The following is a 27,925-nucleotide window of genomic DNA, read 5'->3' as shown; positions in this document are numbered from 1 at the left end:
GAGGAGGAGGAGGAGGAGGAGGAGGAGGAGGAGGAGGAGGAGGAGGAGGAGAAGGAGAAGGAGAAGGAGAAGAAAAGTTGGAAGGAATGTAAAGGTGAGGGAGGATCTGGGAGGAGTTACCAGAAGGAAGAAGATGAATATAATGAAAATACATTGTATCAAATTCTCAACAAACTAATAAAACTACATCTTAAATTACACAGAAATTTAAGAATTACCCCTTCAACTATGACGCTAAGGGCCTGGAGGGATACTTAACAACACTTGCTGCTCTCGAAGAGGCACAGTTTGGTTGCCAGCACTCACACTAGGTGGCTCTCACAACTGACTTTAACTTCAGCTCTAGGGGACCCAACAATCTCTTCTGGACACACACACACACAATTTTAAAAAAAATGTAAAACCCCTACAATCAATTCCATGTAACTTTCTCAACTCCAGCTACCGCTTGATGTCAGGAACACCGGATTCGATGATGTCACCTGTATTGTTACTATCTATTCTTTTACTTGGGAGCCTCACAGGGGGACACTCTATTCCTCCCAGGATTCTTGATGGGGAACCCAGCAGGTTACCTTAAGGAATTTCCTCAGTTGATTTCAGCTGGATGTTTTTTTTTTTAATTTTTAAATTTTATTTATTTATTTTTTAAATCAAATCGTAATTTTTACTTATTCACACAGGGGTTATAAACACAAAAAGGCAGGACGTGGGGAAGGGGATGACACCGGAGCATGGGTGTTCAGGTGGGGTACAGATATCTTTCAGAACAGGATATCAGCTGGATGAAGGTTCGGGGAACAGGTGGCTATGACTCTGTCTATGATTCACTTGTCCTTATCTAAGTTGGTATTATTGCCAAGTCAGCTGGATGTTTTAAGTTCCTGATTGGATGATATTCCTGATTGATGATACACACACACACACACACACATGTCTCTGTGTGTGTGTAGATATACATATATAATACATATGTGTAATATATGATTTATATAAATATATATTTACTAATAACTGCTGTTATTTGTCAGCAAAAAAAACCTGGGGGAAATTCAGAGACACTAAGTTATGTTTGAATGTGAAGCAAACATTATCACACTGATGAGCTCTCATTGTATATGAAGAAATTATTTCAGACAATTAGATTATAAGCAAGGAAGACTGAAGGATTTAAATGAATTAAAATTTCTACGTTTCACTGAACTTGGTGAAATGCCTATACTAGGAGACCGGTAGATGCTAAGGTGTATGTATACAACATAATACCCGGTTGCTGTCCCTTAAAAATCAAATATATGACATATACATTAAATTAAACTCTTAGAAAATATTCAGGTAGCCCATAGACCTTCAGAAGAGACCAGAGAAGTGAAACACAGAAAAATAAAATGGAGACATACACTATAGTCCATGAATAATTATTGTAACTTGCATGTGGTATATACATATGTGCTATAAGTGTGTATACCTCCTCCAACAAGGCCACACCTCCTAATCCTTCTCAAACAATTCCACTCTCTGGTGACTAAGCATTCAAATGTATGGGCCTATGGAGTCCCGTCACAGATATACAGGTAAAAATCCTTTAAATACTAGCTAATGTGATTTAACAGTGTACTGAGAATTTTACACCACAACTAAACGGAATGTGTTCAGTACTTAAAGGGAAGGGCAATGTTTAAAAACTCAGAATTGTACACATTTTAATAGGTCAAAGAAAAATCAAATGAATATATCGGTTGGTTGAAGAAAGCTGACATAGCACAATGTCATACCATAGTATAGGGCTATTTCGGTATGACCTGAGTAGGAACCTACTCAGGTTTGACACAAAGAAAACCCTGAATGGACTAGCAAAAGAAGAGTGGTTCCTCATGAGGAAGAGTATCCACAGAATCCTACAGCGAACACGGCTGGTCTTGAAAAATTGGCCACTTTTCCTCCATGACTAGGGACCAACCTTTCTTCAACACTGTGCTTAACACAGTATTGACCCTTCTAGCCACTGAAATAAAGCAAGAAAAAGAGATAGAAGGGAAAAAAAATCTGCCCCTTTGGTAGAGGACATGAGATACAGGTTGAAATACACAGATCTGTTACATTTCTACATATCAGCAATTAATATGTATAACCCCAAATTTGAGATATAATGCCATTTACAATAGTTGATGTGTAAATCAAGCTAAAATTTTCTAGAACTGAAAGCTATAAAGCGCTGAAGTAGTAGAGAAGATATGGATAAATGAAGACACTATTCTATCAGTTATTCAGCACGGTAAAGACTAGAGTTAGGTCCTAGTTCACACCGCTTAATCCATCAAAGTCTAAGCAAAGCTGTTTGTAGATAAAAGTTAAGATTCTTCTAAACTTGGTATGGAAATGCTAAGGAACTAGAATAAAATAATTCTGAGGAAGAGAAAGTGTGAGCAATCGGTTTACTAGGTCTTAAGACACTGTTCAGTGACAGTCGCTAAGATCCTGTGGAACTGAGCACGTGATGGACTCAGATTGGAAGTGTGTGAGTGGAGCCCATAGGGCTATTCAAGACCTAGGGCGGCAAGCAATTCCGTGCTGAAGCAACTGGGTGCCCAGAGGCGGAGAAATGAACTTCCTAAATCTCACACCTTAACAAATGTTTTCTCATAGTACAGAAACCATCAGTATGGAGGTTCCTCAAGAAACTAAAAAATAGCCCTATCCTATGGTATGACCCGAAAGACTCCAAGTCAACACATCCCAGAGACACCTGCACATCAATGCTTATTGAAACATTGTTCACAAGAGCTAAGTAAGGGACCAAACTCTGTGTCCATCAACAGAAGAATGGATAAAGAAAATCTGGAATGTATGTATGTACAGTGGAATTAAACCAAACCAAGACAGACAACTGTTACGTATTTTCTCTCATCTGTGGAGCTCTGACTTTTTAGGTTTATCATGTCACATATGAACGGATGGCAGGAGAGTGGAGGTGAAACTGGGTAGAGGTCCGAGGGGATTGGTGGGATGGAGACAAGGGTGGGTAGTTAGCAGGGTGATGTAATATGCTCAAAGTACATTGCATTCTGGGAACACAGCCAAAGGAATAACATTTAGTAAACAAAGCCTTGGGGAACTGTAAGGTCCCCTGTCTCTGTCTTCCAACCTTGCCAGTTTGGCATGCTCATGGATTCTGAGGATCCAAACTTTATCATTTAACTGGGCAGCCACCTTCCTGGCAATTTCTCAAAATCTAAGCACATACTTGTCCTACGAGCTGACAACCATGCCACGGGGCTCTTGACATGAAGTGAAAATGTAACCCCACCACGGGGCTGTGCATAAATGTTCACAGGAGTTCTACTTGTGATACTTCAGATGTGAAAGCTGTCCAAATGTCTCTTAATAGACAAGTTGTTAAAGATGGAATATTACTTAGCTATAAAAAAAGGGTTATTGATACATGAAACAACTTAGGCAGATCTCAAAGGAGAGGCTGAGTAAGAAGCAAATCTCAAAATATGATATTTTTTAAAATTTAGCCCTTGACTCTGCTTGGCAGTAATTCATCCGGGGTCAGGAGGATATGAGCAGAAATGAATTTAGCCCCAGGGCAAATGATTTCGTGTGTCTTGCTTATGACAGTCATTGCATGCTCTTACACTTGAAAGTCATTACATTACAGCCCTGAACACGATATAAAACAGAAGCCATGTAGCTGCAGATTGATTATCCCTCATACAAAAGCAAACAAACCTAAATCACACAAAACCCAAAATTAGAAAATTCCATACCTGACCTTAGTGGGTCATAAGACAAAGGCACAGTAAAGACGCTAATGAATTTTCTGTTTTGTTTTTGGAGGGGGCAGTTATGAGACAGAATTTCTCCATGTAGGCCTGGCTTGTCCTGGAACTTGCTCTGTAGACCAGACTGGCCTTGAACTCACAGAGAAGCACCTGTCTCAGCCTCCCTAGTGCTGGGATTAAAGGCATGCGCCACCATTGCCCAAAAGACACTAATGAATGACCTCCAGACTGTGTGTGCCAGCCACAACACCAGTGAGTTCTGTGCCTGAGATTGGTTTCATTTGTATTTCTCTGTGTGTACACATGTCCATGCAGGCTCCATTGGAGGGCAGCAGAGGGCTTTGGATCCCCTAGAGCTGGAGTTATGGGTGGTCATGAACCTCCTGAGGTGGGTACTGAGAACTGAACTTTAGTTCTACAGGAGAACAGCAAGTGCTATTAACCTCTGAGACATTGTGCCGGCCCAGCCTTGCATTTAAACTTAGGGATCATCCTCAAGCGGTCTCATCTATGTACATGGCAATATTGTAGAGCCACAAAGGTAATTGAAACTTAGCATACATTTTGTGTTCTTATTGTTGAGTTTTAAGCCTTATTTGTGTAGTGATAGTTCTGTCATCGGACATGCGAGTTGCAAATGGTGTGTGTGGGGGGGATTTAAATCCTCCTTGGAAGGTGGTGATGGAGTCACCTTGCACTTACATACATGTTTTTGACATTCTAAGAACCCCCATTCCTTCTGTGTGGTGTGTGTGTGTGTGTGTGTGTGTGTGTGTGTGTGTGTCTGTTTTAAAGCTTTATAACGTCGTATCATAGTCTGTATTTATGACTAGTGAATTTCCCTATGGTGTGTTTTAATACTTGGATACTTTTTCAGTTTTACCTTAAATCTGATACGAAGGGTGTTAAGGACACAGCTCAGTTGGTAAAGTGTCTGCCTAGCACGCATGAAGCCCTGGGTTCAAGGCTCAGGACTCCACAAAACTGGGCATGGTGGTTCATGCATGTTACCTGAACCCTTGGGAGGTGTGGACAGGAGGGTCAGGAGCTCAAGGCCATCTTTGGCTACACTGCAAGACAAAGGCCAGCCTGGCCTCTGTGAGACGCTGTATCAAAACAGTAACGAATCTAGAGGGTGGGGAGATAGTTTGGTGGCTTGAGTCACTTGCAGTCATGCCTGATCACTCGGATTCAAATTGCTGAACATTGTGAAAACAGAGAGCCAATTGATCTGAAGCAGCCCTTGCCCCAGAAATGCTTAATTAATAATTAATTAATTAAAAAAATTACAGCAACACCAACTCAAGGGATCATTCCTCCACTTAAGAGGTAACGAAAGAGTTGTTAGCACTAACAGCTCACTTACCTCATTCCAAGGAAGGTCCCTAGGGAAGGGCACTGTGCCCAGTCCATGGTGATACTTGCATGCACTCCTGTCTTCTTTCTGGTCATTATGGTTTAGTGTTTGTAGAGACAGTAAGAGGCTCGCCCTGGCCGTGGGTGCCTTGGGCCGTTCAGGGGCTTCTGAACATTTGTTGGCATCCCTGTCGCTTCTGAGAGAGACCATGGAGACTGCACTAGTCCTTCCTCCAAGGCAGAGCTCCACCCTCTGCGCCCCAGCCATGGGACTCCTGGGCTTGGGGCTCGTGGGTCTGCAGGGCATGCCTTGGTTCTCATAGGTCAAATGGCAGGCAGACTTGCAGGGCAGGGTATAACTGATGTCAATCTGCGCTGCTCCGGGGCTGGTGGCAGAAGTCAGCCAGGAGGGTTTTGGGAAGACCCCAGAAGAGAGGTGCGTACTGCTTTCCTGGGTAACAGTGCGTTTTATGGTCGGTTCGCTTTTCCTCCTGTGTTCTGGAGAAGCCAGACGGCTGTTGGACAGAGTTGCAAGAGAGTTTAGGGGTGTCCAAGACTCCCCAAAGACATGGCTGTCGGTGCCAACTGTCCACTCCTCACAGTGGCCTCTGGTTGCCGGTGGGGAAGAGCAGTGGAGTTGGGGAAAATCTGGTTCTGGAACCCCACTCACTAGTGAGGGTCGTTTGGAGCCTTCTGCATCTTTGTTTCTCAGAAAAGCACGCCAGGAGCCCTGGGCTCGCCTGGGCTTCCCTTTCTCCCCTTTGACAGAGCCAGCACTCGTTTTCTCTGTAACTTTGGCCTCAAAAAAATTAGTAAAGGTCTTATGGGCTAAGGCCAGCCTTGCCCTGATCCTGCTCTCTGTTGTTTTCAGTCTCTTGATGTTGTAGCTTTCTGGGGAAGGACCTTCACCGCTGAGGTTCCCAGATGTCCCTACTTGAATCACACCAGAATGGGTCTCCAGGGATACGCTTTGGTGCAGAGATGATTCCCCCTGGCAGGGACTGTGGGGAACCCCTTCCTCCGGGCTAGAGCACACAGGGTTCAAACCCTCTGAGGTTAAGGACTGGCTGTAGGATATGTCCCCTCCAGGCATCTCCTCGGGCCAGGGCCTATCAGTTTTTAAAGGGGTCATCTGAAGAAAAGCAGGGTGCTGCTCTGATTCCAGCACACCCTGCTGAAGCCCATTGGGTGGTTTCTGGAACTGTAACGCTGTGGTGTGTCTTAAAGCCAAGACTCCCGAAAGGGGGACCTCTATCTCACCAGCCCATGCACCGGAGATGTTGGCATCCTCCGCACCCTCTGTGCCACACCCTCCTTGTTTGCGTTCTGAGCTGGGCAACTCCTGGTTCTGCTCAGCATGCACACATTCAGACCCTACGCCCGATCTTTCCCCAAGCAGCTCGTCCTCCAGTGTCTCCTCTGAGCTTAACCTGTCATCCGAAGCAGTTCTAGAGACCGGCACTCTCACATGCTCTGTGCCTTGGGCCAGCAGCTGAGGAGCCCCACCACCTGGCTCTGCTCCTGGACATCCAGGCAGTTCACACTCATTGTCACACACTGGCATTTCTGAAGCCTTGGGAGACTCATAAGCCGTGGCATCTGTCCCCTTCTCTGGAAAGTCACCACATTGTGATTCTAGGAGACAGTGAGCCTTCCTTGTAGAGGTCTGCCTACCTTCCTGCTTTACTGCTATCATAATGAATTTGCAGCTGTGCCTAGAGGCCCCATGGGCTTCCTGAGCCTGTGGCTGGCCAGCGGTGAAAGGCTCCGGGTCATTCTCAGGCCTCTGTGCACACTCACTCCCAGGGATGCAGTAAGATACTTCCGAAAGACTTTGTAAGGCACTCCCCCTGCCTTGGAGGTCTAGAACCACTCCCTCTTCTGCTGCTTCTGAAGAGTCAATTACACTTAATTTCAGGGGTGTCTGTGGGGCACAGGCGATATCGTTGTCTTCACAGGAACCCAGCAGCCTTCTGTTGCATGCAGGCACCACGCCATGGCAGCAGCCTTGTGAGAAGAAAGAGGCCCTATCAGGCGGCTTTCTCTCCTCCTTGAGAGCACACTTTGATGGGTAGCTCTTGGCCTGGCTTCCTGCTTCGGCAGAGACATTTAGCAGGCACTTTTGTTTACCGATAACATCACCAGGGTGGACACCTTTGGGCTCCTCAAGTCTGCTCTCTGGGCTGTGCCCTGGCTTGCATTCAGCCAGCCTGGGCACTTCCCCTTGGCTGTTGAGCTTCAGCAATTCTGAAGTAAGGTGAGAAGGGTCTGGGCATGACCTAGAAGCCTGTTCTACCTGGTTTTCCAGTGGAAGACCTACACAGGGTGTGTCTGGAGATAGCCTCTTAAAAGTACAATCACTCAGCTTGCACTCAGCCTGCAAAGGAGGAGCCCTGCTTTGAGAAGTAGGAAGTAAATAAGACAGCGGGGTGGGCCCAGGGGAAAGGGCGTTATGAAGGATTGTGTGATCGGGTTCTATTTCTGTCCCTTCCCGCAAGTAGAGCCAGTTTGTGCCTCTCTGCTTCAAAGGTTCTTTAGGACAACCTAAAGGAAACGAAGCTATAGAATGGGCTCTGACCAGAGTCTTTTCCTGCTGGCAGAGGTACCTTTGGGGTTTCTTGGCATTGGCACCAAGGTTTTCTGGGGCACTATGATGACACTTGGTGTCTAAGAGACAAAGTGTGCCCAATCGAGGTTGGCAGGCTATGTCTAAGAAGGAATGAACCCAGAACAAGTCTGCACCCACTGTGGGTCTTGGAACAGGCCCCTTCTTTGTCCTGATCCACAGAGGGAAGTCATTGTCCTGTGGGCCTATGGGAGGTATCTTTGCTGCTGCTGTCCTACTGTGGATTTGTGGCCAGCTCTGACCTAGTTCACAGTGCTGGCAGAAGCAAGGACAGACCACAGGGACATCCAGATAGCCCCTAGACCTGGCCGTTTGCAAGTGGGGACTGCTGTTGCTGCTGGCACGCTGCAAGAAGCACACAGCTGCTGGCACAGACTTCTGTCCCAAGCTAGTCACACAGCTGCAGGGGCATGCTTCATCCTGTTTTCCAGCAGTCAGCGTGTGCAATTTACTTGGCTGAGGAGCTGCCTTTAAGCCTGAGAGTAGATCCAGCTCTTCCTCTGCGTGGAGCCCTTCATCACAGACCAAAGGCCGCCCTTGAGGAAGTCTAACTGTTGAGTCCCCAGGGCATCCGCAGTCTGGTGCTTCTCTTTCTGCAGAGAGGCCACATGAAGAGAGACCAACTCCCCCAGGGAGGTCACCTGGGAGGGACTCTGCATCAGAAGCGCTCTCAAAGGGATCTGACTTTGTGTCCGATGGACTTTCGCTCTTGTGGGACAGTGTCTCCAAGTCCTTGGGGTTGGTTTCCTGACGGCATTCCCGTTCCTCCGGGTCTGCAGGGTGTGGGTGGAGCTGGTTGATTTCACTCTCACCTTCACCTGGAGGGGGTTCACCTGGCTCTGGAGTCTAGAAAGGCAAGAAGAGAAGAATCAGAGGAAAGGTCCCAGGACCTCAGCAAGCTCATTTATACTATTTTGCATGCCTTTATTGGAAGAAACTATTCTTCATCATATCCCATATAGCCCCAGGAAGGAAGGAAAGGATAAAGAGCTACTTTGCATTAACACAGAGAACGAGCACAGAGGGCTAAGACCTTGCCTCATTGTGCAGAGCATGTCACTCAAGCCTGACGGCCCTGGTTTGGATCTCTGGAACCAAAAGAAAAGCCAGGCGCTGTAGCTCAAATCTATAATCTCAGCACTCCTACGACAAGGTGGGAGGCAGAGACAGGAGCATACCTAGAAGCTCAAAGACTAGTTAACTAGGTATGGGCAGCAATAAAGAGAGACTTAGTCTCAAGGTGGAAATCGAGGACTGACACCCAAGGTTGTCCTCTGATTTCTACATGTCTATTCTGGTACATACATACCTCCCCCCACACACAAGAACACACAAATACACAGACATGAACAATCACTGCACACACACACATGAACATACAAACACAAACATGAACATACACCACACATACGTACCCATGTATATCCCTCCACACACATATGTATACGCACTCACACACATACACTCATGCATATACACACTCACATTCACACACACACACAAACACGAACATACATATGCATAAACATATACACCACACACACACAAAGCTGAAAAAGGGGAAAGCAATGAAGCCAAACCCAAACTATGGGGAGAAAATGTGATACAAATTAAAACAAAGTCATCAAAAGACAGAACAGGTCATGTACGAAAGAGTAGTTTAAGGACACATAAGCATGCCGTATGAGTCACAGTGAGAAGCATCCTTCTGTGTGAGGTATCCAGCAAGAAGAAACAGATTAATACTTGTCTGCCCTTGGTTCTGTCTGATCTTGTGCAGCCCAGTAGTTTACAGGAAATGCTCTTACATTTAGAATTGTCTTGAGCTCCCATAGCTAGAGGCGCAAAAGAAAACAAAAGAAGTCTTGAGAATGACTGATACTGCAGACATGAGATGGTATGTATGCAAGGCAGCTTTGAGAACAGGAAGAAAGAAAACGAGGCATAAACTGCGGAATTTTCTCTTCTACTCTTCTGTCTGTCTGTTTGCTTGTCCCCCCTCTCTCATGTGTGTGTGCACATGTGTTGTGTGGGAGTGTGTGTGTGTGTGTGTGTGTGAGTGTGTATCACATCTGGGATCTACACGCAAGTGTCATTGCTTGGCTTTTTGTTTGAGACAGTCTCTCACTGGCTTAGCACTTCACCAAGTAGGCTAAGCCAGCTGGCCTTGCCTTGGAGGTCTTGAACCCCTTCTTTGCCCACCATACTTGGCTTTTGTGTGATTCTGGAGAATCAAACCCAGGCACTTTGCCAATGAAACCATCCTCCCAGGCCTCTAGCTACACTTTTTTTTTTTCTAAAGACAAGGTTTCATTATATAGCCTTGGCTGGCTTGGAACTCACTATGTAGACCAGACTGGCCTCAAACACAGAGATCCACCTGCCTCTGCGTCCAGTGAGTGCTGAGCTAAGACACATGCTGCCAAGCCTGGCTTACACATTTCTTAGTCCACTTTCTCAGACATGAATTCCCTTGCATTCATTTAAAGAGTACAGATCTGAGTTATAAAAAAAGGTACCCATCTGCAAAAATCTATTTCTGTTTCCCATTATAGGTCCCTGTCCCTTCCAGCCAACGTGCCCCACCTCCTGGTCCTTCCTAGGGTCAGGGATCTGATTTCTGTTAGTCTTGATTTATTTGCCTGGAGTTTGACTTGGGCAGATTCTTCAATATGTCTTTTGGGGTCCGGCTTCTTCCCTTTGGTGTGAAACCTATCTAACACATGTGGCCTGTGATAGCCATGAATGCAGCCTAGCACAAAACTGTAGACTTACTTAAAACAACAGGAGCGTGTGTGTGTGTGTGTGTGTGTGTGTGTGTGTGTGTGTGTTGTACATGTGTGCATGATACAACTATGGAGATCTAAGGACAGCCTTGGGAGATCATTCTTTAGGCGTCATCTATGTTTTACTTGAGACAGGGTCTTCCATTGGCCTGAAACTTTACCAGTGAGTAGTGAGCTCTGGTGGTCCACCCATTTCCGCTGCCCATGTCACTATCGCTGGGGTTACAGGAGAACACTATAACCGGGCTTTTAATGTGGGTTCTGGGGACCTGAGTTCAGGTTCTCCCAGCTCCAAGCAGGTGCTATGCCAACTGAGCCATCTCCCCAGCTCCCCACGAGTTGATGTGAGAGATTTCTTAAAGTAAAATTGCTTTTAATTCTCCATAATTGGGAGAAGGAAACTAACAAACAACAAAACTGATGATGTGCATTGTTCTTAACTGAGGTAGAAAATCAGGAAGCATGCAGAACACGTCTTCAGATGTGTGGCAAGACAGGGAGGAGCTGGGGGTAGGAAAGGGGACATTAAGAGTGATGCTATCCAGGGCAGATGTGGAAATGACTTAGTGGGTAGGGTGCTTGCTGAGAAAGCTGGGGGATCAATGTCAACCCCAAGGGAGAGGCTGCAGCCAGGGCCAGCCTTCATGGCTGGTGAACCCACTCTTACTTTCCAGGTGTTTAGGGAGGAGACTTGGCTGAAACCCAAGGAATATAAAAGCCCCTAGGGAGGAAACTATCTAAGATTACCAAAGCATCCATATTAAAACCCCGATATAGTCTGTGCAAGGTACTGGAATACCATGTTTAGTATTCCTTAAAGGGAATGAACACTGAAAAACTAGGAGAATTTTTGAATCTATTGGTTTGGGTGAAACAATTAATTCAGTTGGCCCTCCATATGTATGGGTAAAAATCAACAGACTGAAAGTGCGAGTGCACACATGCGTGTGTGTATGTGTGTGTGTGTGTGTGTGGTGTGTGGTGTGTATGTGTATATACATGCATGTGGAGGTCAGAAGTCAACCTCAGATGCCTTTCCTTCAGCACCTTCCACCGTTTTTTGACAAATGCTCTCTTAGTGTCTTTAAGATCACTGCTAGAGCTAGTCTGGCCATTCGGTATGTGCCTGCTTTGGCCTTGCTGTGGCTGGAATTATAAACACACACACTGTGCCCGACTCTCTACAGGAACTGGACTCGAACTCAGGCCATCACTACTGAACAGCAGCACTTTATCGGCTAAGTGATCTCCCCAGATCCGGAAAACACATTTGTAAGATAATCCCACCTGGGGCTGACAGATGATCATGAGAACCCAAGTTTGGGTCCCTGGGACTCATCCAAAAGAGACCCAGGTTCTGGAGAGACCTTGTCTCAAGGGAGTAGGGCAGAGAGGACTAGAATAGGACACTAGACATCCTCATTTGGCCTCCACATATGTGCAAGCACACATACACACACAACACATACATACACCACACATACCACATATATACATACATACACGTCATACACATACCACACACATGCACACACAACACACACACATGTACCACACATACCACATACATATATACATATACACACGCTCACACACATGTACACACACACCCCACACACACACCACACACGTGCACACACAACACATACACACATACCACACACATACCACACACATGCACACACAACATACACATGAACATTCACAGACACACACACTACCATATACTCCATCTGTTGCAATTTGTGCACTCTCCTATAATATGCATAAATGACCTTGTAATTGTCAGTGTAAGTTAATAGCACATATCATAAAATAAAAAGTATCAACTCTCATAGTAAATCTAGGCTGTGACCTAGCAATGATTGGAAGTCAAAGTTAGAAGCAAGAAAAATACCTTTGATTATGAGGCTCAGAATGTCCTAGATGGGGAAGGGGATCAGATTCAAGTGGTTTTAACAAGGCAGGCTCTCTACCTCTGAGGCCTCAGATGCCAGGGCAGGAGCTTGGCTTTTCTCCACTAACAAACACTGAGCCCTCATGCGTTTTTGCCGGGCTGAGCTGAGAACAGGGTGTCACAGAGATTGGCGTGAGTATCGTCAGAGTCAGGCCCCAGCCCTTCCCAGCTCCTCCCTCAGCTTCACAGCTCCTCTCTCTCTGGAAACACCTCTCTTCACCAGCCTTGAATCTCACCTTGTCTTTGCTCAATTCCCCCAAATATAGTCGACACTTAATCCCATGCCTCCTTGTCTGCCGCCTCCTCATCTGCCACTTCCTCTTTTTAAAAAGGTTGGCATTTGCTGGCACAATGGTAAGGACAATTTCAGATGTATATGCAGGTATGGTACAGGTGCTTGGGATTCAAACTCACAACCTCGCACTTGAGCAGCAAGCACCCTTATGCACTATGCTATTCCCCCAATCCCTACAATCCGGTAGGTTTAGCATGAGGTATGGTAATGAACTCAGCAGTTGTAACTTTTCTCCTAAGTCCCATTCTGATTTCCCACTCGACACAAGGTTTATTAGACAAATATTTTAATAGTCTCTTTTGTTTGTTTCTGACCTTTATTAAGTTACGCCGTGGTCTGGGATGCTGCCTGTATGATGCATAGATTCTGAAATTAGTTGAAACTGGTTCCGCCGCATGGTGCGAGGGCTGATTTCATAAGGACCATGGGTATTTGGACAGAGTATGACTCGTGCATCAGATCACTGCAGTGCTTACTCAGCGCGTTAGAGGAAGCCCGTTGGCTATGTTTAAATCCCCAGCAACCTTACTAGTTTGCCCTCTGCTCTGAAGCATGCTGACTGAGGACTTGTTCCTTCCTCGTTCAGCCCTGTCATTATCCATGTACACACTTCGGCCTTACCTTAGTCGTCAATCAGGGACCAGTTCAGCACTGTCAAGCCCTCTTGGGACTTAACCCTTTAGTAGGACTTTATTGTCCTAGTAGTGGCTTTCCCTAAGGCTACATTCTCATCCAGCAGTTCAATTCTTACTTCCCCTGAGTGTGTCTTTCAGAACCACACTCAGTAGGTTTCCAAAATTTAACCTTTCAGTCCCTCCCAGCCAGAGTTGAGCCATGAGAAAGTACCGTGATGACTGACAAGTCTGAATTACAGGCTCCACCCCTATTCCTGCTCTCTGAACTCCGTGTTTTAAGTCCCAGGAACACGGCCGGATGGTCAATGATGACGGGATAAAAGGCTATGTCTCAAGGGGTGCTGTCCTTTACCTCAGATCTGAGTGCTTTGCTGCAAGGGATGTTTGGAAGCCATCTTGCTCTCGATGGGTCCAGAACCACAGGTACTGAGCTGCCTCCTGCTCCCTCAGCACTGGCTCAGCTTGTGGGGTCTAACGGTCTTCATTTTGCCAAGTCAATGACATTAATCTTCCCTCTCTTGCTCTTACTGTGTGTGTGTGTGTGTGTGTGTGTGTGTTGTGCTATATTTGGTGTGCTTATGGATGCATGTGCATGTGCAGATGTCCCTGAACATGTGTGAGGGTGTGCATACATCTGTACGTGTGAAGGCCAGGTGAAGACATAGGCATCTTCCCTTTGCCTTCACTTCTGTTTTGTTCTGTTTTGTATCCCTGGCTGTCCCTGGTCACTATGTAGACCAGATTGCCCTCAAACTCAGCAAGCCCCTCCTACCTCTGACTCCCTGGTGCTGGGATTAAAGGCAAGTGCCTGGCTACCCACCTTCTTTTCCTGAGATAAAGTCTGTCACTAAACCTGGAACTCACAGCTTTGGTAATGAGTGGGCCAGTGAGCTACAGAGATCCCCGTGTTCTGTACTGCACTGGAATTGCAGGCAGGGCCTCTGCACTCAGTGTTTGAGATGGGTGCTAGGGATTTGAACTTAAGTCTTCTCGCTTGCACTTTACAGACTGAGCTGTCTCTCCTTGGCCCTCCTTCCTCTTAATATTAACTATTGATGTGTAGCTGGTAGAAGGAAATCACACTGAGTGTAAAAACTCACTTGTGAAGTTCTTGAAAGTTAGGTCATGTTGTTGTAATCGTTCCCTTTTGTCCCGCCCTCTTGAACACCTCTGTTGGCCACGCCCAGAAGACAGTCTTTGTTTTCTGCCGCCACGAATTAGTTTGCATTTTACAGAAATGTTGTCTTTCAGTCTGCATTGGGGGTGGGGTGGGGGGCACTACTCTTTTCTGCTCAACACAGTTACCTTGAGATGGTAACACTGTAACACTGCCCAACACTCTGTCCCTTTAAGGGTTGCACCACCCAGGCAGTCTTTCCACAATTTATTCCTATGCTCCCTGCTGATGGTATCTTGGCCACACAGATTTGGGCTTTTCAAATAAAGCCACAGCAAGGTTTGTGCACCATTGTTTTTACGGCAATCGGTTTGCATTTCTCTTGCATAAATACTGAGGTGTGTTGGGACGGTGTTCTGTGTTACACGTATGTGTCTGACCGCTTTACCTTTTTAATGTTATATTTCGCTCATCTGTTTTGTGTGTGTGCATGTGTGTTGGTGTGGGAGGGGTACATGCTTGCCACAGTACAGATGTGGAGGTCAGAGGACAACTTGTGTGAGTTGGTTTTCTTTTTCTACCATGTGGGTTCCTGGGACCAAACTCAGGCTATCTGGCTTAGTGGCAGGTACATGTCTACACTAAGCCATTTAGCTGGCCCACTTAATTTCTTAAGAAGCTACAAGCAGTTTCCCATTCCGTTTAAAACGATTGATTAAATAAAAATAGTGCAGCCAATTGCCGGAGGGGTGGGTGGGCTTTGAGTTACCTGGTTAGAGGCTGCAGAGGGAAGAGGCGGGAGAGAGGCCACAAAGAGAGAGGAGGAAGCTACCAGAAGAGGAGGTGGACCAGAAGCACATGACCAGGAGATATAGCAAGTATTTAGGGAAATACCCAGGCCAGCAGTTAGAAGAGTAGATTAGGGGTTACCCACCCCACAGTAATTGTCAAAGCCAAATAGTCCGAGTCTCATTCGTTAGTAAGCCAGACAGGGATACATGGAAACCGGTTCAATTACACTGTGACCTTACCTTTCATGGCAAAGAGGCCTGCACAGAAGTGACTAAAGGACCTGGGGGAAGAAGCTAAAGTGTAATGTCTCCGTGGGTCGTTACGAGGGAAGACAGGTAGGAGTCCAGGCAGGTGTGGCAGTGGGAACAGAGGTTGGGTGTTCACGGAAGGGCCGTGAGCCAAAGAACATGGGTGGGAACATTCCTAGCAGCAGATGTTTCAACCCCAGAGCAATCAGAAAGCAGGGAACAGCCCTGCCTACACAGTACCCAGAGAGACACTTGTTGGCCTTTCTGACCTCCAGAACTGAACAATAAGGAACTGATGTTGTCTTAAGCAACTATGTTGTAGAAATTTGTTAGTATCACAATAAGACATTGACAGGTAGAGCAGCCTTGTGGGGTGTGTGTCCAGGTGGGGGTGGTGGTTTACTTCTTGCTATGCAGCCCAGGCTACCCTTGAACTCTTGACCCTCATGTCTTGGCTTTCCAAGTACTCTGTCTTAGCCTGCCCCAGTGAACTGTCTGTCTCTGCCTGGGTAGTGATGGAGTCACAGGTGTGTGTAGTCATGCCTGGCTTTTTAGGTAGGTGCTGGGATTTGAACTGAAGTTCTCATGCTTGCACAGTAAATGCTTCTTCCCACTGAGTCTCTCAAGGTCCCAGGAGTGTGATCTTTTAAAAGAGATGAGAGACAATAGAACAGGAGGGATTCCTGTAAAAGGAAAGACTGATGGTGTGAAATTCATGATGTTTGTTCTGTGGAAGAGTGTGAGGAAGATGGAAAGGCAAACTAAAGACAGGGAGAAAATTGTACAAATGTCTGTGCAACGGCATTCTAAAGCTATAATATATAAAGAGCACCCAGAACTCAATAGCAAAAATAAGTAACTACATTAGAAAGTTGCCAAAAGGTGTGAGTTACCATTTTACCAAATGGGAACAAGCTCATGGAAACATAGTCAACTCTGTTTGCCCTTAGGTAAATTCAAATTAGAACCTCTACCACAACACATCTACCAGAATGGCTGAAATTTTTAAAAAATGAAGGTGACACCATCGAAGGCTGGTGGGAAGGAGAGGGAATAGGCTGTTCACTCTGCTTTTCTTTTCTCTGCCTCTCTTCCCACACCTCCAATGATAGCAACAGACCTTGGGGCTCATGTGCACACCAGCTCAAGCAGGTATGGAGGAATGTGGTCCAGCTTCTGAGAATCAAAAGGCAAACATGCCAACCTGTATTGTTTGACTTATTGTTTGACTTAGAAGCAGGAGGTGATGGGGCGTTAGCTCTGTACTTACAATGCACAAGAGAACCTGAGTTCACCCCGTGTTCAAAAGCTGGGCATAATGGAAACTACTTGTAATCCCAGTGGTGAGGAGGCGGAGCCAGAAGGATGTCTGTAATCACAATGATGGGGTCTGCAGAGCCAGGAGGATTTCTGGGCCCCCTGGCCAGCTTGCCTAGCCTTCTTGGCAAGTTCTTGGCCAACTGTGGTCCTGCTTCAAAAAACAAGATTGGTGGCGTCTGGAGAACAGCATCCAAGGTTGACCCCACGCACCAGTAGCCAATAGAAGAATCCTATGCTGCCGACAAGCTGTTCATTCTGACTCATTTCATTTGTCCACCCAGAACTGCAGGGATGTCATCCCACTCACAGATGTGAGGTGGCTCACAGCAACCCTCAGTCACCACACCCATGAGCCATGAGTCAGTGGTCTAGGCTACACAGCATGCTAAAGTGCTGCTGCCAGGGCATCTCCACTGGTGTATTCTCTGTTATCCTCAATGTCTCAAGGGATAGCTTCACTGCATAAAGAATCTAGAGTTGTCAGTGCAAATCTTGCCAATTCTGAACATTTTCATTTGATGTAGATTGTTTTCTCTCTCAGCAACTGAAAGGTACCCAGTTTTGTCAAGAATGCCCGCCACTCCCTTCTCCATTCCTTCCACTTCTCAATCACTGTGTGTGAATGAAGGAAGAGGGAAGTTCAGGGCATAGTAGTGACTCACAGTGGATGTTAAGCCTCACACTGTCTCCTCTCATTAATCCTTATTGTGATTGGCTGAGGGCTAGCTCAGTTACTCTGTTCCCTGCTGACACTCCCCATGCAAAGAAATCAGAGCACTCCCACAGAGGAATGCCTTTACAGAAGTGTACAGGGGCACTGTCTGTTTCCTTAGAGTAGGTAGAGTGTCAACTAGGCTCTTGGTTCTGCTGAGACCACAGAAAGAAGGGGGCGTGGTTGTATTTGCTATTTGGCTGGCAGCTAGGAGGCACTGGGCTTTCCTGAGCCTTTGTAGACTGATTTTGTGGGCTGTTTTGTAGACTGTGTTTGTGAACTGTTTTTGTGGATAATTTTTGTGGATTTTGTGGACTGTTTTGTAGAGTAATTTTGTGAGGTGCTTTGTGGACTGTTTCGTGGACTATTTTGTGAACTATTTTTGTGGGCTGTCTTTGTGGACTGCTTTTGTGGAGTATTTTTGTGGACTATTTTGTGTGGGCTGTTTTGTGGACTGTTTTGTGGACTGTTTTTATAAGCTGCTTTGTGGACTATTTTGTGGGCTGTTTTGTGGGCTGCTTTGTGGACTGTTTTGTGGGCTATGGTTAGAGTTTCTCTAACATGTGGGGTCCCAGGAGGAAACCACAGGATGAGTGACTTAAGTCCTGAGGTCCCCAAGCAACTGGCACCTTCTTCCCCCTTGGGGTGTTTCCTGCCTATGTGCTGTGTTATGCCTACAGTTTGTTGCTATAAAGGAGACAGATGTCAGAGGAACAAGAGTTGCTCCATCTTGAGTGAAATCAGATGTCTTTTAAAATGTCTCCAATGAACATTTTTAAATGGAAATGTATGCTGACTACTAGTGAGTTTACTGTCCAGTTGACACAAGCTAGAGTCATCTGGGGAGAGGGAGCCTCAATGGAGAAAATGCCTCCCTCACATTGGCTTGTGAGAAAGCCCGTAGTGCGTTTTCTTGATTAATTATTGATGTGGGAGGGCCCGTCTCACTATGGGTGGTGCCATTCCTGTGCTGGTGGTCCTGAGTACTATAAGAAAGCAGGCTGAGCAAGCCATGAGGAGCAAGCCAGTAAGCAGCATTCCTCCATGATCTCTGCATCAGCTCCTGCCTCCAGAGTCCTGCCTTAGCTTCTGCCCTGACTTCCTTCAACAAAGGGTTATGATCTTTTCCTTCCAAGTTGCTTTTGGCCATTTTATTACAGCAATAGAAATCTAAAATGAAAATTTTATAAACTTTACATTTGTGTTATGAAGATCTTGAATATACTTTAAAAATATACTCTTCATATATGGCACATAGAAAATGCTAAAGAAAACTTTATATATGTACGAGTACAAGAGACAAGTGTTACTCTTTTTCAAATTCAAACTTATGCATATGTTACATGTTATTGTTCAAAATAGACTCAGAGATATGTGTTAGGTCAATAAGTAAATACACCCACAGATCCTCAGAGTCCCAAGGATAGCAAGGATAGTTTCATATGCTACTGCAGTTCTCAACAACTGTAATGCTAGAAGGATTCTGAAACCATTTCTGGTGCCAGATGACGTGAGTTCCTCTCCTACATGGCAAGATTTGTTGATCTGTTCCAGGCAAGGTATGGTCCTTTCCCTGCCTCTGTTCTTAACTAAAGCAATTCACCAAGCCAGAAATGCATGGCTTGCGTATACGGATTATGTCAATGCTCTAAAAACAAACAACAAAACAAAACCTACCATCTATACTCCATTTCTTTCCAGGTCATCCATGAGGAGTATAGATAAGGGGCTGAGGAGATACATCAGTTGTTAAAGTTCCTGTCATGCAATATGATGACCCCAGCACCCACTGGATAAATCTCATAAGCATCCTCTTTAATTCTTGTCTCTTTAGTCATTCTGGATCCTTCCAAATTGACTTTCGATTCTGTCAGAAGCCATCCAGGAAAGGCTATGGCAAGCAAGTGAGTTTTCTGGAGATGACCCACCATTTTGCATGGCCACAGTGGGTGAGCTCTGAGATGCACGGTCCTCAGAGACTTCATCCTGGGACTGCTTCTCACTGCTGATGTGCCTTTCTGCCACTATTACATGGCCTAAGGATTCCTGGGCATCAGCTCACCCTATTGGGCAGATCTCCTGCAGAATCAATATGAAGAAGTACTTTCATGTAGTAATGCTGTGTAGAAGAATTGGTGATTTCACAATTCTTGATAATGATTTTATAGAACTCCTAAATTGACACAAATAATCTCAAGTCCCCTATAGAATAAAAGCTGCAAATAGAGCTTACTAAACCTTCATATGTCACAAGCTAATTGTACTAGGAAAAGAAAACAGGCTTGGAACAAATTTATGGTCAAGGAAAACATTCCTTCTAGGTTAGGAATGAGGCCATTATCTGGTAACTAAAGATCATGAACTGGGAATGGGCAATTTATTGTAGGTGCAGGGACAGAAAATAAATGATGGGCTAGTCTATCTCTACAAGACTTTAATACAGTGAGACACAAGGCAGAGGATTTGTCTCCTGAAAAACTGTGATAACTTATGACATAAGAATTGTTACTTTAAACTTACAATGAACTTGTAGAACCATAAAATACATAATAAATGCTTAGTCAGGCACTAGTCTTAATGGAAAGACATGTGAACAATTCTGCTGTAAACACCTTAAGCCTTATCGACTTATGACATGAACTATTGCCTTAAACTTGCTATGAACTTATGGAATGTAAAAATGCTTTAAAAGCTGTGTGATTGATTATTCTGAGAGGATATAAAAACTAAGAACAACAATAAATTGGAGTGTAGCCCTTTTCTGCTTCATCCAGTATGCATGTGTATATGTGTGTGTGCCTGACTCTTTCTTTTCTTTCTTCCTCCCTCCCTCCCTCCCTCCCTCCCTCCCTCCCTCCCTCCCTCCCTCCCTTTCCTTCTTTCCTTCTTCATTCTTTCTTTCTTCCCTTCTTTCTTTCCTTCTTCTTTCCTTCCTCTCTTTCTTTCTTTCTTTCTTTCTTTCTTTCCTTCCTTCCTCTCTTTCTTTCTTTCTTTCTTTCCTTCTTTCCTTCCTCTCTTTCTTTCTTTCTTTCTTTCCTTCCTTCTTCCTTCCTCTCTCTCTCTCTTTCTTTCTTTCCTTCTTCCTTCCTCTCTTTCTTTCTTTCTTTCTTTCCTTCATTCTTCCTTCCTCTCTTTCTTTCTTTCTTTCCTTCCTTCTTCCTTCCTCTCTTTCTTTCTTTCTTTCTTTCCTTCTTCCTTCCTCTCTTCCTTCCTTCCTTCCTTCCTTCCTTCCTTTCCTTCTTCCTTCCTTCCTCTTTCTTTCTTTCTTTCTTTCTTTCTTTCTTTCTTTCTTTCTTTCCTTTTCTCTCTGACTAATGAAGATCTAAGGCACTCAAGCCTCTTGCCTAGCCAGCAAGAGGTCTGAGTCAAACAGTAAAAAGTCTAAGTAACTACATTTCTATTCTAATTCCCCTGCTGCTTTCAGCAGGAGTTAATTACCAGAAGCCATCGGCTTTTTGCCCCTGAATAGCAAGAGAGAGTTATAGGCCAGATGTCATCAGCCTCTGGTCTGCCTATCTGCACACTCCTCAGTACCTGAATGACGACAGCACAGGACCCCAACACAAAATTAACTAACACACCCATGAATATGATTATTACTTGGCAAAAATAAAACCAAAACAAAACCCTGACTTTGCATGTATATAATTAAAGAAACGATTTAGCCAGCCTTGAGACGTAGAAAACGTCTTGGATAACAGGACTGATGGGTTATAGCCACTGTGGTCCTGGCATCTGGTTATCTTGCTACAGCATGCCACGGTGCTCCTGAAAAAACCCAACTCTACTCTCAACAGATAGACCAAGTAAGGAGCTCACCACAGCCACAGTTTTGTACACAGCCATTGCCACTTGAGCCAGTGAAGGTGGTCGAAGCTTTGTCATAGTTGCGACTTCTGACTTGTGTCACATCTGGCTGCCTTTGAGCATGTGATTAGCTTGCCCCATTCGGCAAATAAAGCTTAATTAAACTTTATCTCAAGGCCAAATGATTAGTAACTTCAATTAGACCTGGAAGATCCTCTTATTACCCACTGTATCCTATTCCCGGGCATAATATTGGGAGGGAATGAGATTCCTGGGTATCACTTCAGGCAGCCACGACACTGCTGTTGTCTTCAAGCCCAATGAGGGGGTCAAAGAGAAACACTAACAGGGAGTTTTAACAGCATGCTAGTTAGGTCTGTGTCGGTGTAGCTGGTTCTTACAAAATCATCTAAGAGATGGTGAGGACATTTCTAGGTATGCCCGTGAGGGCATTGTCTGAGACAAATGAAGCAATAGATAAGATCTAGAATAACCTAGGAGACAGGCCTCTGGGCATGCTGTGCAGGAAGTTTCTAGATTAAGTTAATTAAAGGAGGATGACCTGCCTTTGGTATGAGCAAGACTACTCTGGGCTGGAAGCTTGCACTGTTGGAGACACGAACTGAGCAGCAGAAATCACCTCCTTCTGCCTCCTGACTGCAGATGCAATGTGACCGGCTGTCTCCTGCTGCTTGTGCTGCCCCGGCTACCCCATCTGAGAGTCCACATAAACCCTTCCTTAAGTTGTGTCTGTCGGATGTCCAACAGTAAGAAAACTATCCCATGCACCAGATGGCCAGAGTTCTGCCCTGCACATCTGTGCTGCCTCCACGTCTACGGACAGAACCAAAGCTGCTAACAGACACTTCTAACAAAGAGTAAAGGCGCAGTGCTGGGCAGCTCAGTAGTGTTTTAGGGTACCACAGTTCTTCCCAGGGGTCCTCCTACTCCTTAGTCCTGAGGAGAGTGCACTCCAGCCTAGAGTGTCTTCTTTGCCAGTCACCTTCCTGTCCTGCCCACTGCCTTAGTCTCATGGAGACCAACGAGCCCAATTTATGATCTGTACTGCGATGTCCAACCAGGACACTTAACACTGTTCCTCCCTCTCCTTGACCAGCAGCTTGGCAGCTGGATCAGTGTTTCGCCCGTGCAACCCCCACTCCCAGCCTAAAGCTATGCTCCTCCCTTTGTCTGAAGACATAGTCACTGTCTTGTGTTAAGTGTGTGCCTGGCCCTGAGCTCAGCACTAGGAGTCAAATCACATCTCCACTGTCAGCTTTCTGACACTTGAAAGGACACGGCCCTTCACCTCAGCCCCACACCTGCAAGGTACCCATCGCCTAAAGTAAGGGTTTGGTATGATGTGCTTAAACATGGAAGGCACAACCCAGCCCACCACCAGCATGTCCCACAATGCTGGCTCCACCTGTACCTACCACCACTTCTGTAACAGACTTCAGAAGACCCATCATGTTCCTAGCCTAGCTAGGACTTCAAGTGAAGGGTCGTGATAATGGCATCTTTAAGCCCATGGACTGGTGTAGGAGGAGCTAAGGTGGGAGGAGTAAGGAGAGGAAGAGAAGGAGTTAGGAGAGGAAGAGAAAAAAGGAAGAGGAGGAGCTGGAGAGGGCAGAGATGTAGGAGGATGGAGAACCACACTGGTATGGAGAGCACTCGTGGGGAACAACTTATAAACTTATAATTAGGTTAGCTAATTGGGATACAACTCTCTTTGTATGGGCATCTTGTTATTAATCATTATCAAACATATAAAGCCTATGATTAATCTATAAGAATTAGAGTCTCTTTCAAAAAAAAAAAAAAGAGTTGCCAGGTGGTGATGGCACACGCCTTTAATCCCAGCACTTGGGAGGCAGAGGCAGGCAGATTTCTGAGTTCGAGGTCAGCCTGGTCTACAGAGTGAGTTCCAGGACAGCCAGGAAACCCTGTCTTGAAAAACCAAAAAAAAAAGGATTAGAGACTCATTCTCTTACTGGGCCCGCATGGATGGCGGAATGGTCTGGGCAATGCCCTGCCTTGTGGAGACAGCATGGAAGATTGGCAGAGCCATCTCTCACGCTGGCATCTAGTGGGTGGCGGGGCTGGTGTTTCTGGCCGGCCGGTTCTAGCTGCAGTGCGCATGTGTGGCCTCAGGCCGAGAAACATGGCGGCTGGGCTAGACAGAGCCGCTGCAGCTTAGATAGTTGGATGAACCAGAGGCCAGTTTTAAATAATTACCACAACAGACTGGGAAGAAACTACCAACAAAACAAAATGACTACGCTGCAAATGAAAGGAAACCCGCTTTCTGATTTGTAGCATTTTAAATATTAACTTCAGCACACAGGGATGTGAGCCTGTCCTCTTCCTCCTCCTGTACGCATCTTCGAGCATGTGGGCTGATAGCACACGGGACCACTGGTTGGTTACAACTAAACACAATCACAGCTGAAATAAGCCTGTTGCATTTGGCAGCCCAGGGTTCATTGGCTCATTTGGTCTTCCCACTTGCTTTATGTCCTATCTTAATCTCTTGTCTTTAAATAGCAGTGACAAAGTGCTTTAGAAAAATTAAAAAGACCCTTGTGGTGGTTTGAATGAGAATGGCCCCCATAGGCTCAAAGATTGAATGCTTTGGTCATTAGGGGGTGACACTATTTGAAAGGATTAGGAGGTGTGGCCTTGTTGGGGGAAGTGTGTCACTGGGGGTGGGCTCTGAGGTTTAGAAGCCCATTCCAGGCCTCTCCCTGCTGCCCGTGGATCCAGATGTAAAGCTCTCAGCTACCTGTCCAACATCTTATCTGTCTGTAAACCATCATGCTTCCTGTCATGATGACAGTGGACTGTAAGCCAGCCCCAATTAAATGCTTTCTTTTATAAGAGTTGCCTTGGTCACCGTGTCTGTTCACACCAATAGAACACTGGCTAAGGTAAGTATAATGTTAGAAAGGATCCAGCCAGCTCTGTGTCTGTGGTCAGTGTGCAGCTGACCTGAGCCTCCTCTGTAAAAGAAGACAAGTAGAGGTAAATAACCTAGTAGGTAAAGCCAGGTGTGGTGGCGCACACCTTTCATCCAAGCACCCAGGAGGCAGAGGCAGGTGCATCTCTGTGTTCAAGGCCAGCCTGATCTACAGAGCAAGTTCCAGTACAGTCAGTCAGGATTACACAGAAAAACCTTGTCCTGAAAAAACCATAACAAACAAACAAACAAACAAACAAGTGTAAGATGGCCTGCAAGGGGTGCACACTCGGCAACAGTTAGATCTTATTTTAAAAGACACTTTGAAACCTTCTTTTGTTATGAGTGTCTGATGTGAGTACACGGGAGACAGGGGGTGCGGTATAGAGAGCGAGTGAGTGGAAGTCAGAGGACAGCTTGAGTCAGTTCTCTCCTTCCAGTCATGAGGGTTCTGAGGCTTAAGCCTTGGTGGCGAGGGCCTTTACCTGCCGAGCAGGCTCATCATCCCTCCTCCTGTCTTACACTAACAATATGATGCTTGGGTCAAGCCAGGCAATGAAAACGCACATCTGCCTTCAGCTCAGGGACAAGCACCACAGCTCCACCTGAGACCCTTCAGCTCAGGGACAAGCCTCACAGCTCCACCTGAGACCCTTGAGCCCAGGGACAAGCCCCACAGCTCCACCTGAGATCCTTCAGCTCAGGGACAAGCCCCACAGCTCCACCTGAGACCCTTCAGCTCAGGGACAAGCCCCACAGCTCCACTTGAGACCCTTGAGCCCAGGGACTGCAGTGTGCATGAGCACCACAGCTCTCTCCTCTGTTCACAGAGGAGACTTCACATCAGCCAGAAAGCGGTGAAAAAAATTATCCCAAATAAATCTAGCTGCACAAGTCGCACATCTTTAGATATCTAGACAAGCAGTTGACAGCTCCTGAGTTAAATCCGGCCTAACATCTTTTCATGAACAAAACTTGATTGGACACACTAACCCATGTGTTTTTGTATGTTACATCTGGTCAGACTACTTTTTGAAGTGCACCGTGTCCAGCCATGATTTCCATGTTAAAACCCTAATTCCATGAACATGTACTTGAAGGCGGGGTCTTTAGCGAAGTAATAAAGGTTATATGAATGCATCAGGTGGGGCCCAATGAGATTGGCTTGGCCTCCCCATAAGATGAGAGGCCTAGAATGTTTGTGCACAGGCTAGAGATCACGAAAGGATAAATGGGAGGGAACTATCAGAAACCCTCCCTGAACAGCACCTCAAACTCAGACTTCTGTGCTTGGGCTGCCGGTCCATGCTCACTGTTATCTCGGCTAGCTTGGACTGAGTCAGACTACAATATCATCAAGGATGGAGAGCTATGATTACATCATACAGTCAGCAAAGCCCAGGAAGTTTATTGTCTAGCCTGTCACAGAGAAAGCTTGCCAATCCTTGATTTAAAAGTTTGCAATTCGAGGCTGGGAAGAAGATGGCTTAGTGGGGTAAAGTGTAAGCTTGAGGAGCTGTGTTCACATCCCCCAGGACCGGGAGTTCAGGTGGAATGGTACATACTTGGAATCCCAGCACTGAGAGGTAAAGATAGGAGCACCCATGGGGTTCACGGGCAGCCAGGCTAGCAAGTGCTAGATTCAGTCACTGTCTCAAAAAATAAGATAGAGAGAGAGCGAGTGGGAAAGACACCAACATCTACCTACAGCATACATATGTGCATGTACTCGCACACTCATAAATTTCATAATTAAATATCAATATACACTCAAAAACCAGCATTCAAATGTCTCTTTCCATTTTATTACAGTTTTAGCCACTTATCAGTTCATTCCTTTGAGAATCTATGCCAGCTCTGCATCCAGAACACCAAGTTACATTCATCAAATATGTCCTAAGTATTGTCTTTGGCTGTAGTTACAGGGACATGTTCAAAGAGCTCACTGGAAGTCACAGAGGCTTCTGTAAAGAAATCCCATTTTTCTGTGTGCTGGGGGCTCAGGGGAGCTCTAAATAGTACAGTTTGTCTTCCTGTACAAACCTAGTGTCTTAGTTTCTCGTTCAGTTGTTGTGATAAAATAGCCCAGTAAAAGCAACTTAGGGAAGAAAGAGTTTTCCTGGCTCACAAGCCAGGTCACAGTCGATCCTTGCAGAGAAGTTGAAGCAGCAGGGATCGAAACATCTGGTCCCATCCACAGTCAACAGCAGAGAGCAAAGGGATGGGCGAATGCCACGATCACTCAGACTGGTTTCTTCTTCTTACATAGTACAGGACTCAAACCCAGGGAACTGCACTGCCCACTGTAGGCTGAGTGTTCTTTCCTCAGTGAATACAATCTGATGGCACCTGCACTCATGTGCAGCAAAGGGGTTGGAGGGAAGTGGGGGGGAGAGCAAGAGATTACATACTTCTTCCAACAAAGCTCCACCTCCAGTTTTAGCCTCCCAAACAAATTCATGAGTCACAGGAGACTTTGGTTGTTTTTTGTTTTTTGTTTTGTTGTTGTTGTTGTTTTTGTTTGTTTTTGTTTTTCATTCAAGCTACAGCAAACCTCATCTGGTTTGGTAACTACTTTCCTTCAGCGTTATCAACATTTTTCTCTTTTCTCACTATGCTGCTGCTGCTCTGAGCCTGATTCTTCCCAAGTACCCTTTCCTCCACTCTGCTCCATGATGCTTTTAAGGGGCCCAGGCCCTCTTTAAAATAGTTTTTGGGATTTGTTGTTTATTATTTTTAAATTATGTGCAGGTGTACATGTTTGTGTGTGTGTGTGTGTACTGGAGGTGGAGCTTTGTTGGAGGAAGTATATAATCTGCTCTCTCTTTGTCTCTCTCTTTCTCTGTCTCTCTCTTTCTCTGTCTCTCTCTTTCTCTGTCTCTCTCTCTGTCCTCTCTCTGTCTCTGTCTGTCTCTGTCTGTCTCTGTCTCTCTTTCTCTGTCTCTCTGTCTCTCTCTCTCTCTCTCTCTTTCTCTCTCTTTCTCTCTTTCTCTCTCCCCGACCCCTCTGCTGCCACGCTGGCTTCCCTGCTGTTACGGACTTTATCTCTTTGAAACCGTAAGCAAAAATAACTCCTTCCTTCTTAAGTTGCTTTTAGTCATGATAGTTTATGATGGGAACCCAAAGTCACTACAAATTGGTACCAGGAGTGGGGTTTTTTGCTGTTAAGAATGCACTTTTTTTTTTTGAGAAATGTGAAAGATTGTGGAACTTTGGACTAAAGTCTTCTGTTGGATGCTATAAGCAGAGCTTAAGGCCATTCTACTAGGTTTCTTGAAGACAGTGGTGCAGAGAGTAGTGTGGACAGTGAAGGCCCAGCTTGTGAACTTCTATCAGGAAGTGAGATAGAATCCATCTGTGTGATATTTTGGAAAAAAAAAATGCTGTATTCTGTCCATGTCATGATAATTAGAATAGCAGAAAGAAAATGGCTTCCAAACAAGAATGAATGATGCATTTATGGTGAGAACACCTTTCAATAATAATTATAAAGAATTGGACAAAACAAAAACACTAATGAAATCCAC

The 27,925-nt window shown here is 45.5% G+C and overlaps 1 protein-coding gene across 1 annotated transcript in view; it reads right to left on the bottom strand.

Moving 5' to 3' along the window:
- The window catches only part of Arhgef4 (Rho guanine nucleotide exchange factor 4), a 141,138-nt gene that overhangs the window by 80,134 nt on the left and 33,079 nt on the right, over positions 1–27,925 (bottom strand). Inside the window, exon 2 of the mRNA XM_028775432.1 lies at positions 5,155–8,616. Within this exon, the coding sequence (XP_028631265.1) occupies positions 5,155–8,616 (3,462 nt within the window). The remainder of the gene's footprint in view (positions 1–5,154; positions 8,617–27,925) is intronic.

Source organism: Grammomys surdaster, unplaced genomic scaffold, assembly GCF_004785775.1.
Source record: "Grammomys surdaster isolate TR1022 unplaced genomic scaffold, NIH_TR_1.0 255, whole genome shotgun sequence".
In the NCBI taxonomy this organism is placed as follows: domain Eukaryota; kingdom Metazoa; phylum Chordata; class Mammalia; order Rodentia; family Muridae; genus Grammomys; species Grammomys surdaster.
Note: the sequence above shows the minus strand (reverse complement) of the source record. Positions and strands in the feature narration are given on the sequence as shown.